We start from the raw sequence: 16,647 nt of genomic DNA, 5'->3' as shown, positions 1-16,647 counted from the left end.
CCGCATGCGAACGCGGCAAAATTCAGGTGAACTCTACGTACAGAGTGGTGTAAGTTAAAAAATCTCGCCGTCGCGTTTATCCGCGTGTTAGGAAAAAATCCTGAAATTTGCTTTTGGAAAACTGTTTGGGCAGCATTTGCGAGCAAAAACGCATTGAATATATCAAAGGCTGTATAGTTATTGAAGAATGGGTAAAAACGCAGTTTTCCCGAATTTATTCTTGCCCCTATTAGGAAGGGGTTATGGAAAAGTCTTATACATCAGTACTTTGATACGTCCATTAGTTACTTATATCGAAAAAAACCACCGCAATATCTCAACTGCGCTACGATAAAAAGCAAATATCTGAAAAATTATTTAACTGCTTCTCAATCTCTCCCTGGCGTATTATTTTTTCAAAACTTTCGGCAACATTGTGCTGCTGCACAATATTCAAATCGTGCTTATGAAATTATAAGCTTTTCCACTGAGCAGTTTGCCTAGTCGTTAACATCACCACTTATGCTTTTTCGGTTCATCAGCGTGACATTAAAAAAACTCTTTTCGCCCTTTTACCGGGGTCCGAGGGCGAAATCCTTAAAATTGATTTTGTAGATTTGTATAGGTGACATTTATGAGGACAAAGTAACTGAATAAATCAATTAGTAAAACATTTGTTGTAGAATATTTAGGAACACCCATTTTGTTCCGAAATGCAGAACCGCCACAATAGTTTCGGTGAGAGTGGTACCGTATGACTACTTTTTGGATATTCTTAAGGGCTTCACATATCAGCAAAGAGCACTTCGATATGTGAACGGGTGAGCGAGAAAATCACCAATTTACAAAAGCACAATTTCCGCCTTTTTCTCGGGTACGAAGGCCGTTTCCAGAAAAGCCGCCTTAGTGATCTCGTACGCCATGGCAAAAGTGCACTCCCGAAATATCAAGTCTATAAGTCTGGCTGTGTTGGAGGGGCCGTGATGTGTCAGTGAGTGAGTTAGACAGTCAGGCAGTCTGTCAGTCTGGCACTTCTCTCCATAGGTTTAGATCAAGGTTGGGGTGCGTGTGGCTGAGTGTTTGTGTATGTATGGCCGCGAACCATTTCTACAGATTGGCTTACTTATTCTATGTTACCAGCGCGTGAAGAAGCCCGGCAAGTTGACGTATCTTTTAAGCGAAGCTCGTTTCCCCCTTTCTTCGTAAGGTGTATTGGGACTTTTGGAACGTCGAGGGAACTAGCCACGCATGTTCTTGAAACGGGAAAAAGAGTGCCCACGGAGCTTTTGTAAAACATGTGCAAAAGTATATGGAACCATGGGATATACAGCTTCGCTGTAATCATTTTTCTGAACTACCAGACACAGATCCAGATATAAATCTGCGAACTAGTTTTAGCACAGCATGTATTGGGGCTTTTAGATTCAGTTTTCGTATGTGTATCCAAATTTCGTACATACATGTAAAATGTAACACTATTTGGAGTTGAATTCAAAATAAAATTGCGAGAACGGTTTTTTCATTGTTTTTACAAAAGAAAATAAAAACCCCTGCGTAGCCGCGGGCACCGTATTGATTTATGTAGAGCAAAACAGCTTCAATCGATCTCTTTCAATGAAGTTGTGGGGGAAGGGCATTGCTAAAACTTAAAAGCTAATGCAGTTGATAAAAGACTGATTGTGTGAAATCCTTACCCATTTCGTTGCTACTCCATGTGTAAAAGGCATTCACAACAGTCGGACCGGCAGGCCACCTATATTAAGAAACGGGAACAGGGGCGTTCAAATAGAATAGCGCAAGCCGGAGCAGCAGGTGATCTCAAAGGTAGCAGCAATTGTTAACGCTTTGTGCTCAGGCTCTAGTATTTATGGATGTTACAGCACAATATTTACTGTGTAATTTGTTAATGACAAAATATATGTTGACCTCCTACAAACACTGTAGAAGTATTGTATTTCTCTGTTTTTTTTGAAGGCCATGGAAGTGGCCTCAAGTAAGCGGGAAAAAATTGGCATGTGGTACTTTCGGTCCAATTTAACAGATGGAAACATTGTGTTTGAAATACACCAGTTGCTTCACTTTCCTCCCGGAAGTCCGTTCTTTAGATGCCTATTGAGGAAAGGTAAAAGACGGTGTTTAAAAGTGTACCCCCTAAGAATGGCTAGGTATGCTCATTTGTCAATAGAGCATTTCTAAAATCAATTGTTGTTCCATCTCTGTAAGAAACATACCTGAGATATAGAAAATGTTTTGGCTTCTCGACATCGGGGTTTCAGAATAGCACCGGCCGACATTCTACCATCCCTTATGTCGAGAGTGCTTGCTATACTTGTAAGGAGTTTACATTTGCATTTCTTCACATGAACCGTCTTACGGGTTCGGTCATACACCAAAGTATAATTGTAAACAGTGTTCAAAGTTGTGTCCGAAGAGCGGGAATGAAGCCGCAGAGCTCTACGCATTATGCAATGTAAAATACACGCGTTCCTATCACTTTTTCTGTGGAGTGCAACAGACGTCACCACATCGAACATTCTTTTGGGTGTGAATTTTTAGAATACCCAATACTAGAAAGCTACTGCTTGTAACTTATAGTCCTTGAAGTTTCCTGAAAATCATATTAGAATGTCCCATAACCAGATTACAACATTACCAGTTGTATATATCATATAATAATGACTTATTCCCAATTCCATATCTATCAAGAGTGCGCAGGTTACTTTTACCAATGTTCAGAATTGGGACCGAGAAATTTTGAGGAAAGTAGCTGGATCTATAGTTTAATAAGCAATCTGCATACAATAGGAGTGATTTCAGGAGAACTAACGTCGTGGATTCGCATGCACCATAGGAAGACAGAATTTCCCTTGAAGTGCTCCCACGTGTATCCACGCTTTTCTTCTGCCAAAATTCGTCACACTAAACTTTTTACACCCTTTTCGCCAAAAAGAGTGTAGCATAAGTGAAAAAAGGGTGTTGGGAGGTCTTTACACCCTTTTTACTGAATCTCAACACGGTTTTTCTAGCTCTACACCCTGTTTGTATGAAAAAAAGGGGGTTGATCAACTTAAACACCCTTGGTTTTTCTTAGGGTGTTGAAACGGTGTAGAAAAGGTGTTCAGCTGTTCATTAAATATAAGGCCATTTTTGGATGCATAAGAGCACTGTAAAGAAGAAGCGATCCCCTTATATACTCGGCTACTCGCAAGAAATTTTCAAACGCAAAAAAGATAAGTGTTGGTATGTAATGATTGCTGGCTTCCATATGCGGTGCACCTCATGCCCCAAGTTTAGCTTTGGCACGTGAAACCCCAATTTCAACCTTCAAAATTAAAAAAAAAGACTATAGTCGTGTGGAGAAAAGGGTGTTTACCCACTTCAACACGCTCGGCTTTCTGGAGGGTGCTGAAACAGCTAGAAATAGGTGTTCAGTTGCAAAAAAGAACAGCGGAGCAGGGGGTCGACCTAGTTTCTTCCGGTGTTGCTAAGTTGTGTTATGTTTGCTCAGCTTTGAAATTTTCTTGCTAAGCTGGGATGACCGCTGAGGGGTGAGGCCAAGTTTAACCGGATTTTACAAGGCTATTCCAGTGTGTATCCCCATTCGTGCCCCGCCCTCCGCGCGCTCCCCCCTCCCCCCCTAGGCGTGGGATCCATGTGGGAAACAAGCTAGGTCGTCCTCCAGCTATGCTGTTTTTCCAGCCTCGCACCACTATTGCAAGCTGCTCCAATTTTTTGCCTTTTAGAATCCAAAAAAGACTAGTAGTACCTTTAAAATGGAACAGTAAGAGGTGCGCATACGCCCCTTGTGCTCACACTCTAACAAGCTCGAAAACCGACTTCACTGTTATAATACCCTATCTGCGGTGGTGCACCCTTTCCAGGTGCCGGAGTTCTTTCTCTTTGTATTTTTTTTGCTAACGCCACCGAAACTAGCTCAAGCTTAAAGAGCTTCACTGGTAATAAATTATGCCAATTTATATTGCTTTAAACGTCGTGAGGTACAAAACACCCCCCGCTTGTAGAAAATGTTCAGTTCACCCATGTAAACAGGTACGAAATGCCTCCAAACTTGGAGGTCTCTTCACCTTTTTTTTTAGTTGGCGGTCTTTTCTTACACCCTTCTTCTTACACCATTTTTTAGGCCCTTTTTCTCAGTTTCGAACACCCTAATTTGTAACTTTACGCCCTTCTGGAAAAAAGGTGTTGAAATAATGTCCACCCTTTTTTAAGGGTGTTGAGGTGGCGGGGAAGATTTGTTTGGTATTTAATAAAATTCTATAGGTTATTGAACACAAAAATACCTCGTAATAAAAGTTTTTGCAAATCCGCGTGTTGATTTGCATACTTCTATAGTAATATCCATAGTTTCAAAATTAGCGCTAAAATATCGGTTTTTTGCGACAAGCCCACCGACTCGATCGGGGGGCTTTCCTTTTGCTGGATATAAAAGCAAGAACAGCACATGCTTTACTAAGTAAGTTTGCACTCCCTGTAACGCTTGCATCCCGCTGGTGTCCTGGCTCAATTCATTTGTGTCGCATCTGTAACTTGTGCGGATTGACTGTTTGTATGGAATGCTGCGTGCTCCGCCGATTCACATTGCAACTGCGCATGCCATCACCTTAAAAAAGGGTGTGAGGCTCAACAGAGTTTTTTTAGTGTTGAGCATCCTCAACACCCTTTTTTAGGGGTGTTGAGCTCAACACTCTTTTTCCATCCGCACACCTTTTTCTGCCAAAACACTATTTAAGGGTGTTAGCCATGGGGCAAGATTTTTACACCCTTTTTGGCCAAAGAGGGTGTAAAACGTTTAATGTGTAGACTGTCACGTGGAGTTATACAACTGCGACATGGGCATCTGAAATAACATTTCACTTGATTGCAATGCGAATGCGCTTTCAGATGTTCGTTCAGCAGGGGTTTATGGCGCCCTCATTGTGCGAATAGGGCGGTAGCCATGTAGCATTTAGTGTGCATCACCTAGGTGGTCTCTGAACTATAGCTGTATATCACAGTCCCAACTCCCCGGAGTATTCAGGGCGTTTAAAAAAACCAAGTGACGATCAGCGTAAAGTAAAGCAAACCCTGGTATATATGTCACACGCCGTTCATATTGGTATAGATGTTCGAGCATGCGGAAAAATATGCAATACTGGAGACGGGAACAGACTTTCGGTACACACTGTCGTAAAAAATCAGCGCTGAGTGCTGAAAGCTTGAAAACGCGTCAAAATACTCGACAGACACATGGTGACACGCAGTTCTTTGCGTTTAAAATCAATATTGACGCCAGGAATGAAATCTTTCTTTTCTTTTTCATTTCTAGGCCCATGCTTGCAGCCTCATCTCCTGTCTGATTTTCACAGTGTCCAGGGAGCCACTGAAGGGTTATGCGATGCCCTGCAGTGTACGCGAGATGGTGAAGGTATTTTAATTCGCGCTTGATGTGTTCGTGGATGCTGAAGCAGCTAGCATGTCGCAGGCTTTTTAGGGCGGCTTTTGAGTATGTAAATATAGTACATTGTATCGGTGACTGAGGAAGTATGTACCGGATGGCTTCTTTGATTCCATAAAGTTCAGCTGGTGTGGACAAAGTCGCTCGCTCAAGTGGGCATGACAGTGATTTGTCAGCTCACAGAATAAAAAAAACTCCTGAAGAACTGCGCTTAGATGTTGCTGATCAATTTATAAAATATAGTTCGTGGCGGAGTAAAATTTTTGAAGATGGCCAAGTGTACTCTGAAGTAGGGCAGTTTGGGTATACGCTTTTTGAATCAATTCCAGGTATAGAAAGTTTTATGGTAACATATGACAAACTCCATGGCGGAACACCCATTGGCATGGTCAGCGGTGGACGTTTTGGAACGGAAGCATCAATTGCCTTTATTGTTTTTCCAAAGCTGGAAGCGTCTTGATCTGCACTACGAGCCAGAGAATGGGTTGTGGTATTTAGCCTGTGCCTCAATACTCTCGTCGCGTCTCTTGAAGCCGTAACACATCCATGGGCAGGCAGCCAGCTTCTGCAAGAGTCCTACAATATGACTAGCCAGCAGGAAGGCCAAGACACTCCCTCAGACAGTTGTTCCTTGCCGCGTCCAGCTGTTTTCTGCTATTAGGGGACAGTTGCTGTAGGACGGAAAGGCTGCAGCGCAAGATACCATCAACATATGCCTTGAAGAAGAGCCCCGCAGAGAGACAATGACTGCCTCAGCGAGTGCTATAAAGACATCCAATACTTTCTGATACTGCTGAAATTCACGTATGTAATGTTTTGATTTCTGGGGATCAGGAGAGGTTTCTGTCTATTACAACGACAATGTATGTTTGGGTTCGTAGGTAATGCAGAGGCCGACCACTGAGGATTAGAGGGCAACAATCCATGCTCTTGCGGGTGAACTCCTTTGCGACACATTTTCGAATGAATGATTGAGTCCTCTCGGCGATAGGTATGACGCTATTCTTGCAAGAGCCTTCTGCAGCTTCTCCTGCGTGATCCGGCGCGATATCAAGGCACTCCAAACATAGATATCTTTTGCTTTGAGTGGGACTATGACGCCCCGGGGGAGAACGCGTTTTAAGCGAATAAGCGTAAGATTAAACAAAAGCGGGCTTAAGACTGCTCCTCGAGGGACGCCTCTATTTAGATCCTACCGTGGTGTTGGGCCTTCTTCTGTGCATATAAAAGTATTCCGGCCTTCGAGATATTCGGAATCCATGCATATAATCTCCCTCCCAGACACGAAGGCAATAAGCGATGCTAGGATTGCATCATAGTACAGTCAATTGCTGACTTGATGTCTAAAAAGACTGCATTTGGGATTTCTTTTCTTCTTCTTTTCTTTTCTTCCGTTGGAATTCATTTCTTCTTCTAAACATGCAATGAGTGCAAATATGTTGTCAATAGCCGGTAGATTCTGTCCAAAGCCGCTCAGTTAAGGTGGGTTGAGTTTTCTGGTATCGACATCCCAATTCAGGCTTTTGAAGATCACTGTTTTCTATTAATTTGCCGGTGCAACTGAGTAAGGCGATCTGTCGAAAAGAGTCATAGCGTGTCGGTGTTATTCCAGGCTTCAAAGTGGAAGTACCCTTCGCTAGCTTTCATTCAGGAGGAATGATTCCCTGCAGCCACGTAGCGTTATAATGCTCCAAGAGACACAAGCGAGGGTGGTGTGATAAATGTGAAATAGCCTCATAAGTAATTTCATCGTAAGCAGGAGGAAAGCGTTATGTGACATCGGAAATGGCCGCATTAAGTTGTTCTATCGAGAACTGGTGGTCTAACGCAGGCACAGCAGCTGGAGGTGGCATGAAATAATTTAACTGCGGGCGCGTACTTGCGGATGTGGTGGAGGACAGCAGCGTGCAATATTCTTCCGCGGCTTCTCTCTGAAAAAAATTCTCATCGAGCGACATGGCGCTCAATGGGTGTAGTTGCGAGATGTTCTTACGCATGCCCTTTATTACACGCCACATGTGCGACAAAGGCTTGCGAACATCCAATTTCGCCCAAAACTCTTGCCATCGCTGCCTGCTTAACTTCTCTAAATGGCACCCCACATGTCTCCTCCCCACTTGCGTGCTGCATGTCTTCTAAAGCTTTGTTACGTCCGTCGAGTCTGGTGTAGTTACGGTAAGGAATTTTATGCTTCTGCTTTCTCTCAGTGTATCTGTTATCAATATTTAACTGTGTGGACGCGCCGGACCCACAGCCTAAATATGTACTCACTTGCAACACACGCTATTTATACGAAGCTTATTGTTTTGGTGAATCCGTTTTTCGACAAATCAAAACATACCATATTGGACTAATCAATACTTTAAGAGAAAAGCTGTTCTTAGCTCATGACATGTAAAATATACTTTACATATAAGAGGTTTTTCCTATATATAATGCATGAATGATGGCTGCAACTGTATCAATGACAATAGAACCATATGCGGTTCACAAGTTCTCATTATTGTAACCTAAAGTTCTATAAAACGAAGTAGCTTTGGTAATGTAAATTTGTGGTATTTCTTCCTCATCTCTTCTGTTTAGGTTTTCCCGCTAGGGGACTAACGAGTTATAACCTACTCAACATGAGCTCTCGCTTTTGCGGCTTTTCATGCGGGAAAACGTCATTCAACTTTCTCAGTTGTGCGTCAAGAACACTGGCAAGTCACAAGAACTCTCCTGTGGCGACGGTTACCGCAGTCAGTGCATTTTACGCCATGATTTCAGGCTGTTTAAACATCGCATCGGGCTAGGCCTCAGGAGAGGAACGTTCCAAGTCCGGCGACGGAAAGCGCCTCGAGGAGCCAGTAGCACATGCCCGCACCACGCGCATGAGCAGCAGCGCGAGCTCTCTCCGGCGAGCTGCGGCTGCCCAAGAGCTGCACGAGCCGGTGCAGCCGCAGCTGCTCGTCGCCGACGCAAGCTCCCACTACCCCACAATGAGCCAAGCACCCGACGCGATGATGCACGCGCAAAGCAAGGAACCGATTCAGGAGGACAGCGGTATGCACACCGACTCCACCGAATAAAGCGGCTCGCCACCGAAGTAGGCATTCGATGAAAACAGCGGCAAAACAATTGATTGCAATAAATGAAAAGTGACAGAAAGTAAACGAAACAAGGCCGCCGCCACTCAAGGAGTCGCACCAGCCGCAAAACCAACCTCTCAGCACTCGGCCCCGGAGACGGCGCAGCGTAAACGTTGCCCGTAAACGCAGCGTAAACAGACCATTGCCCGTAGACGACAAGAAAATCATTTATCACCCTCAAGCCGGCCTTCAACTTTCGAAATGGTCCCTCGCAGAAATTACTAACGCCATCGGAAGAGCAAGCAAAATCACACAGAAGGAATTCTACGACAATGTTCGCATTCAAGTGCAGCGCATCAAAAACATCCTCATTTCAAGTACGCAAAGGAAAGACCTGGCTTTCGACTTTCTGGGAGAAATCAGCAGGATTTAACTAGGACGACACATATTCACCATGCGAGGCCTTGTAAAAACTTCGGAATGGATCAGCAGAGGAGTCATCACCGGTGTTCCACCGATTACCTGTCCCGGAGAACTCATTGACGGACTCCACGTGGCAGAGCGATATACCATTGTTGCAGCACGAATGCTTCGAAAATCGTCTGCCGCCGTCATCTGCATTAATGGCCCCCACCTACCGTTCAACGTGATATATCAGAGCGGTAACCACCGTTGCCGGTCCTATCGCAAGACAGTACAGTACTGCCGTTCTTGCGGGGAGCTGGGCCACCGGCAAGACATATGCCCTCATCCAGCTCAAAACGTCTGCCACAAATGCGGCCAGACACATCAATCACCTGACCACGCCTGTCGGCCATGCTGCAAAATCTGCAAACAACCGCATGAGACCGCAGGGACAGACTGCAGACAAAAGCTGAAGCCAGGACCACCCCCCACCTCCCCCACCCAAGGTTGGACAGCAATGGGAAGTGAACAGCCCAGAACTTCAGAGTGGATGGTGGCCCGGCACAGAACACTTCCCTGATCTACAAGCAGTGAAGAGCACAACTTCTGATAGCAGCGATAACAACGCGCAGAGAAGCAGCAGAGACAGATCCAGAGCGCGATCGCTATCTTGATCCGGCTCGCGAACTTAATCCCAAAAGAGAGTGAGCTACGCCAATGTGGCAAGCGAATCTAGAAGAAGCTCCGAAGACCAAGCTGCTATCAAAACCTTAGAGATGAAGACGCACAGCCAGCAAACTCTCATTGATAAGCTGCTCCAGCGCTGTCGTGAACGAGAAGCTGCTGAACGCCCTCCACAACAAGGGCTACTCACAGAGGAGCAAGCAATTCAGCTAACTGAAGACAGAATAACCGCACTTGAACAACAGATGATGTTAAACCTACAGCAGGTAGTCGCGGCAGAAATCCAGAAGGCCAGACCACCTTTTGCGGAGCAAGCATCGCACAACACGGCAATCTTTGACAACTTCGTCGCATACGCCAGGAAAAATTTCATCACCAAAACGGTGCTCCATTCACTCCTCAGCCCTATAGATGCGGCGCGTAAAAAGGCAAGAAAAGAAAGCCACGACGCTTCACGTTCTTGCTCCCTAAGCCGAGAAGAGCTCTCTGACAAGGAATCATTCGAAGATGGCAGTCCAATCTAACGGCACCACAGACGCCTTACAAACCGAAATCTGGCAATGGAACTATAGATCTATCAGGCGCAAAGTAGCTAACCTCCTAGAATTCAATAAACAAAATCAACCAGATGTGATAGCCTTCCAGGAAATATACAGCACTAACATTCGACTTCAAGGATACAACGCCTCCAGCAAACAGAGCGCACCGCAGTCCTGGCTAAAAAGTCCCTTACCACCCAAGTGCACGAAATAACGGACACAAACGTGAACCATACAGTTGTCGAAATCGTGCCTGAAAGAAAGACTCAGCAAAGCCTCTTTATTTTAAGCGTCTACAGGCCCCCTCGACACCACCAGCCGAACTTCGAGCAATTTGTAAGGAATATCGGGGACATCACGAAAGGGCACAAGTCGTGATCGCGGGTGATTTGAATGCTCCACACATGGCGTGGGGGTACCCGTCAACAACCAAGAAAGGCACCCGAATCCATGACGCAGCCCAATCTCACCATTTAGGTCTCAGGAACGATCCACTGCAACCAACCCGAGCAGGAAACAGCGTCTCCAGAGACACTAATCCCGACCTCAGCTTTACCCATGGTATCCCACAGGCGGATTGGACCCGACTAGAGGGGACGTTAGGAAGTGACCACCATATAATACAACTCGAGATAAGCCATGGAAAAAGAACTGTTTAGTCCGGGACAGCAAATCTCACGAATTGGAAAGCCTTCCATACCGACCTCAATCCAGAAAACATCGAAGAAACTGACGAATGGCTTTCTAAGATACTTGAGAAAGTGGAAGAGCATACAAAAATAATTCAACTGGGGACAGATACTCCCGCTGTTGACCTTCACCTTTCCCCCCTTTGGGAAGCAAGAAGATGCCTGCTCAAACGGTGGAAAAGACAAAACTACAACAGAAAACTCAAGCTGAAAATTGCCGTCATCACTAAGAAAGCCGAAGAATATGGCGCCCTACTCTGCCGGTAAAATTGGGACGAAGCATGTGGCCAACTTCAGAGCACCCTCAGAACGAAAAAGACCTGGCATATCTTACGAGGCCTCCTGGCAACTACAGCGACAAAAATGCAGCAAAACCAAGACCTCCAAAAAATAATCCACTCATACGCAGGCACCCAACAAGACATACTGGATGAGATACAAGTCAAGTTGGCGGGTAACATCCTATCGAGTCCGAAACGTACTGATCCGTACCGTGGCCAGCATAACCCTGACCTCGATCGGTCCGTAACAAAAGCTAAAATGGAGGCAGCCCTGGCCCATTTCACAAGGAACACTTCGCCCGCAAAATGACAAGATTACCAGTAGGCTCCTCTGTAACCTACCTTCAAACGCAACAGAAGCGCTCCTAGAGTATTTTAACGTATGCTGGGACACAGGCGAACCGCCGGCAACGTGGAAGCATTCCAATGTGACCATGATTCCCAACCCAAACAAGCCTCTACGTATTGGGAATATTCGCCCTATATCGCTGACTTACTGTGCGGGGAAACTTCTTGACCTCATGGTCCACGAACGGCTCACGCCCTATCTCGAGGACAACGGCTACATACGGGACACGATGCTTGGGTTCTTACAGCATCTGTCTACCCAAGACATCCTTTTGCTTCTGAAGGAGGAAATCATAACCCGCCTGGATTGACATCACAAGTCTTGCATACTCGCCGTCGACGTCAAGGGCGCCTTTGACAATGTCAAGCACGAAAAGATCCTCAAAAATTCGCAAAGTAGCAATTGTGGCCCCAAAGCTTCCAAAACTTCCTATCCAATCCTACAGCAACGGTGGGCATCGGCAACCTTCAAGGCGAAAAATTCCACCTACCAAACAAAGGCACGACTCAAGGTTCGGTGGTCTCCCCGCTGCTTTTCAACATCGCCATGCTACACTTGCCAAAGAAACTTAAGACCATCGAAGGGCTAAGGCATGCTCTTTACGCAGACGACCTCCCGCTGTGGGTGAGAGCGCCTACAACGGGGAAACAACAGGACGCTCTGCAGGGGGCTATCGACGTGATAGTTACCCACTTAGACTCTTGCGGCCTCCAGTGCGCTCCGGAGAAGTCCGAACTTCTCGTGCTGAAGGCTCGAACTCGAGGAGGACTACCCAAACTTGTTGATGCGGATCCCAGCGTCACTCGTTACGGAGTGGAAATTCCCAAAGTCAACTCCCTTCGGGTACTGGGTCCTACAATACACAAGGATGGATCGGGTGCAGCTCATCGTCCCAAGCTACAGCACACAGTGAGACAAGACGCCCACCTTGTTAAAAGAATCAGAAATCAACGAAGGGGGCTCAAAGAACAAGACGCCTTACGGGTCATTTAACCGGTAGGATGAAGGACGACATCCCATACTTAGCATTAAAAGCGCTGAAATAAATAAAATTGGACATAACGATCATGAAAGCAAGCAAGACTGCTCTTTGTAGCACGCACACCACGTAACATGCACCCCTCTTACCACATAGAAAGAAGCCAGGCAAGGTCAAAGGCACTCCTCCGAAAATATGCTAAAGATCCCAACACAACATACACAGATGCTTCTCGATACCCAGACCACACTGCTTTCGCAATAAGCGTAACGGATCAACGAGGCAGGGAACTGACATCGGCAACAATACCGGCTCGTAACCCCGAAACGGCGGAAGAAGCGGCCATCGCCTTGGCAATGGCAACCTGCAGCGACCGAGCATTTATATTCACCGACTTCCAAGCGGCATGTCGGAACTTCCAAAAAGGGCCCATCTCCCCGCGAGGGGGACTCGAGCAAATGCGTCGCATAGGGGGTGGGTGTATTGCGTTAACGTTTAGTGTTTGGAGAGTTGGTGGTAGTGAATGCGTTGTATCAGCAGCTTCTTGACGTAGTTTGAATGAGTCAAGGATATAAGGCGCGTTCGTAGCCTTTCATTCTGTGTCGGTTTTGTGGCGCAGTGGGAAGAGCACCATGTACCTCGCGTTCCGCCCACAGGTAGTGAATGCGTTGTATCAGCAGCTTCTTGACGTACTTTGAATGAGTTAAGGATATAAGGCGCGTTCGTAGCCTTCCATTCTGTGTCGGCTTTGTGGCGCAGTGGGTAGAGCACCATGTACCTTGCGTTCCGCCCGCAGGGTCGTGTGATCGAAACCAGGCGCCGGTAAGTATTATTTTTTCATATAGTGTAGGGGTAGGGGTGCGGACCTGTTGTTGAGAGCGAGCAGGGTAGCGTGATGCGGGAGAGGAGGAGCGGGGGAGAGGGCACACCTGCGAGCGATGCGGACTACTACGGACTCCTAGAACGGGTGACATCGTGAGTTTAAATGCTCTGCATTTAAAAGGACGCGTGTCCGCGAGAGCACTTAAAATCTTAAAGACGGGCTCCCGACTTCCTGACACCTACGTCACCTGGATCTCGGGGCATGAAGAGATGACGGGAAAGGAAGCAGCACACGCTGCAGCCCGAGAACATACCAGCCGCGCTTTCCTGCCGCCCAACACCCGTGCGGCAACGGGCGCAGAAGACGCACCCATTACCTATAGGGCAATATTGGAGCACTATCGACTTGAGCGGAGAAGATATCCCCCACCACACCTCGATCTCACCAAGGAAGAAAGCGCAATCTTTCGTCGCGTCCAAGGAAACACATACGCGCGCAAAATAATCAGGCACCGCATTTACCCCATGCAATTTCCGTATCTCTGACCTTATTGCGATATACCCGACACCTTGCCGCACATGATCCTGGAGTGCCCGTGCGAAGACTGCCGCCCAGACCCACCTGCGGATAGCCAAGCATCATCAACAGCCCTGACTGCCGCACCACAAGATATTGCAAGCACACACACAACCGGTCAACTCGACATTGCTGAAAAGTGGGAGGCACTGCTCGTCTACGAGGATTGTGAGAACCAGAAGAATCCTACCACCACGGACCGGCAAGGACCAAGTCGTAGCTAGTCTTTTCAGACAATGAACGTTTATTTCTCTCTCTCTCTCTCTCTCTCTCTCTCTCTCTCTCTCTCTCTCTCTCTCTCTCTCTCTCTCTCTCTCTCTCTCTTCTTACTTGTGGCCTACTCAGAGAGGTTGTTCTTGATTTTTTTATCAAATTCAACAATTTAATGAGCAATGATTTGTACAAATGACTGTAAACGTAATCAGCATTACACCATAGAAGCATATTCGCAAAAATGAAACCTTTTCTTTACGCTATTTTTCGGACCATGCACTAAAGAATACCGTAGCTTAAGCTGAATGCCAGAACTTGGTGCGCTGCTTTGAACTTCAGCACTGCTTACACGTTTGGGTGTATATAATCGAGTGTAGATCTATTTCTACTGCTTATAATCTACAAATAAAACAATACAGTGAAGAAGGTAGTGAAATTTAATTCAGTTCAATATTCCCTTCTAAAATGCTTTTGGCTAGCAATTAACCTTGAAAGTTCTATTTTAAGCGTTTTAGTTCTTTGCTGTATTTTATGTTCTCCCTTACGCGTTGTGTGCGATACAAATTCGCTCTTTGTAACCACAATTTTCAGCGAAACATACATTCCGTCGTCATCTATTCTCCTTAGGAGGTCTTTAGAAATATGTTACTGTCCATCTTTGTCATATATTTATTAACACATTGCCTTTGCATGAGATTAATAACCATTGGCTTGAAGGTTACAACGGTGCTATGGGATAGGAAAAACATTCGTTCCTGGTTAAATGTACTTTCAGTGGACCTTTACTGGGGATATTTGTCTTCAAATTGAATGACATTTTTCCAACCCCCGAATGCATAACAGATAGAACTAACATTCGTAAAAAGTTTGAAATGCTTACTCTTCGGTCCTGTTATATGGTTTGCGCAGAATTTTCAAGGACTGCGCCCAAGTGTTCTTTTTTATGGCAAACCGAATATCTACATAAGGGTCTTGAACGAGAAGTGGTGGAATCTGGGAAACAGTCGCCACAGAAACCCATTATAACGTCGAACACTACAACACTAGATTGTTACAGCTTCATTTTCTCATGAAAGGTTGAAATAAACAAAGTTCGCCATTCTGGTACGCGTTTGTGCCGGGTTTGTAGGACATAGTTAGGTTGGTGTGCTGAGAGCGCCCCGTGATCGTGCACACAACTGCATCTCAAGACAAAGAAAATCACTATCGGAGCAGTTAACTCGGTAAGCATGCACGCGCAGTGAATTTTGGTGCAGCCACCGGCTCCTTGTGTTACTTCCTAATCGCACGCCCATATATCCTTTCTCATGTTCCCCAGTCCGCACACCTGCCTCTAGAACGAACGATGGAACGAAACGCAAGAGCCGCTGGCTTGACGTTGACTGTGCTCGATGGTCAGGTTGACGATATAAGGAATGAGCTTTTTTCGGGGATTTTAGCTTCACTAAAAGTCGTTCGCTTTAAAACAGCTCCCGTGATAGCATCGAATAATAATATTTTCACTGCCACTTCAATTTGGGTGCAAGTCAAAGACAACTTTGTTACCTTTGTTTCAAGTAAATACATCATTGTTATATAATACACATCTTGATGATAACTGTCCTTACAATAATAATTCTGCAATGCCCCAGGACACTGAATGTCTTTAATGAAAAGCTTCTCTGAATTTATCAGCTCACCCGCGGGATCACACGAGTCACAGTATTTACGAAGCTTCTGTTCTTACTTACAAATTGTCCAAGTTCTTCTAGATACGTTGTGTTTAACAACCAGCCTTCATATCCAATTTTCCGGTTCATTTTTAACAGCTGCAAAACAGAATATCAAAATTATGTGGACTTGAGTTGCGTTTTGAAGTTTTGGGCATAGCTTGATATTCATCTTTTTGCGATGTTGATCGCGTATACAGAAGGCAAAAATAATTGAATCATTTCTAAATGCAAACGCTACCTCTTCCGCGACAAAGTACCAATATTGATATTAGTTCAATAGGCAGACGAAGGATTTTTATGGTACGCCGCGCATCAAACAATAGGCTTCTTCCATATAACTATACATACATACATACATACATACTCTGCAATAAACATACCGGGAAAGTGCATGCCAGCATTGAAGCTCCCCTTCTGCACTGTCAGCACCTGACCACAAACGCTGTCCGTTCTCCTTTACAGTGAGAAATACACATACCACGTCAAAACTGAACGACATGCACTCACACTCAAAAAATATAGTTTTGTTCATGTGCTCACTCGCTCTCACGCTCACCAGTCGCCCTCAGTACTCGCACCCACTCGCGCTCACGCTCATAACTCGCCACCACCACTCGCCCTCATTCGCGCTCACGCTCTCCTCTTGCCATCACCACTCGCAACCACTCGGGCTCACGCTCACCACTTTCCATCACCACTCGTGCTTTCTCGCGCTGACGCTCACCACTCTCCGTCACCACTTGCGCTCAATTGCTCTCACATACACCTCTTGCCCTCACTCACCCTCACAGTTTGCCCTCACCTTTCGCTCTCACTCACGCTGGCGCTCGCTTCTCATCATCACCACTCGCACGCGAGTATGCGCAGCAGTCCCTCCATGTGCCACAACACGGAA

The 16,647-nt window shown here is 45.8% G+C and overlaps 1 protein-coding gene across 1 annotated transcript in view; it reads right to left on the bottom strand.

Moving 5' to 3' along the window:
• The window catches only part of LOC144153347 (neprilysin-1-like), a 92,108-nt gene that overhangs the window by 7,972 nt on the left and 67,489 nt on the right, over positions 1-16,647 (bottom strand). Inside the window, exons 12-14 of the mRNA XM_077684998.1 lie at positions 15,771-15,848; positions 14,921-15,033; positions 1,674-1,732 (exon numbers count right to left, since the gene is read on the bottom strand). Of these exons, the coding sequence (XP_077541124.1) occupies positions 1,674-1,732; positions 14,921-15,033; positions 15,771-15,848 (250 nt within the window). The remainder of the gene's footprint in view (positions 1-1,673; positions 1,733-14,920; positions 15,034-15,770; positions 15,849-16,647) is intronic.

Source organism: Haemaphysalis longicornis, unplaced genomic scaffold, assembly GCF_048455015.1.
Source record: "Haemaphysalis longicornis isolate Haplotype H1 unplaced genomic scaffold, Haemaphysalis longicornis Haplotype H1 scaffold_9, whole genome shotgun sequence".
NCBI classification, from domain to species: Eukaryota; Metazoa; Arthropoda; class Arachnida; order Ixodida; family Ixodidae; genus Haemaphysalis; species Haemaphysalis longicornis.
The sequence above is the reverse complement of the archived record's forward strand: the minus strand, read 5'-3'. Positions and strand labels throughout refer to the sequence as shown.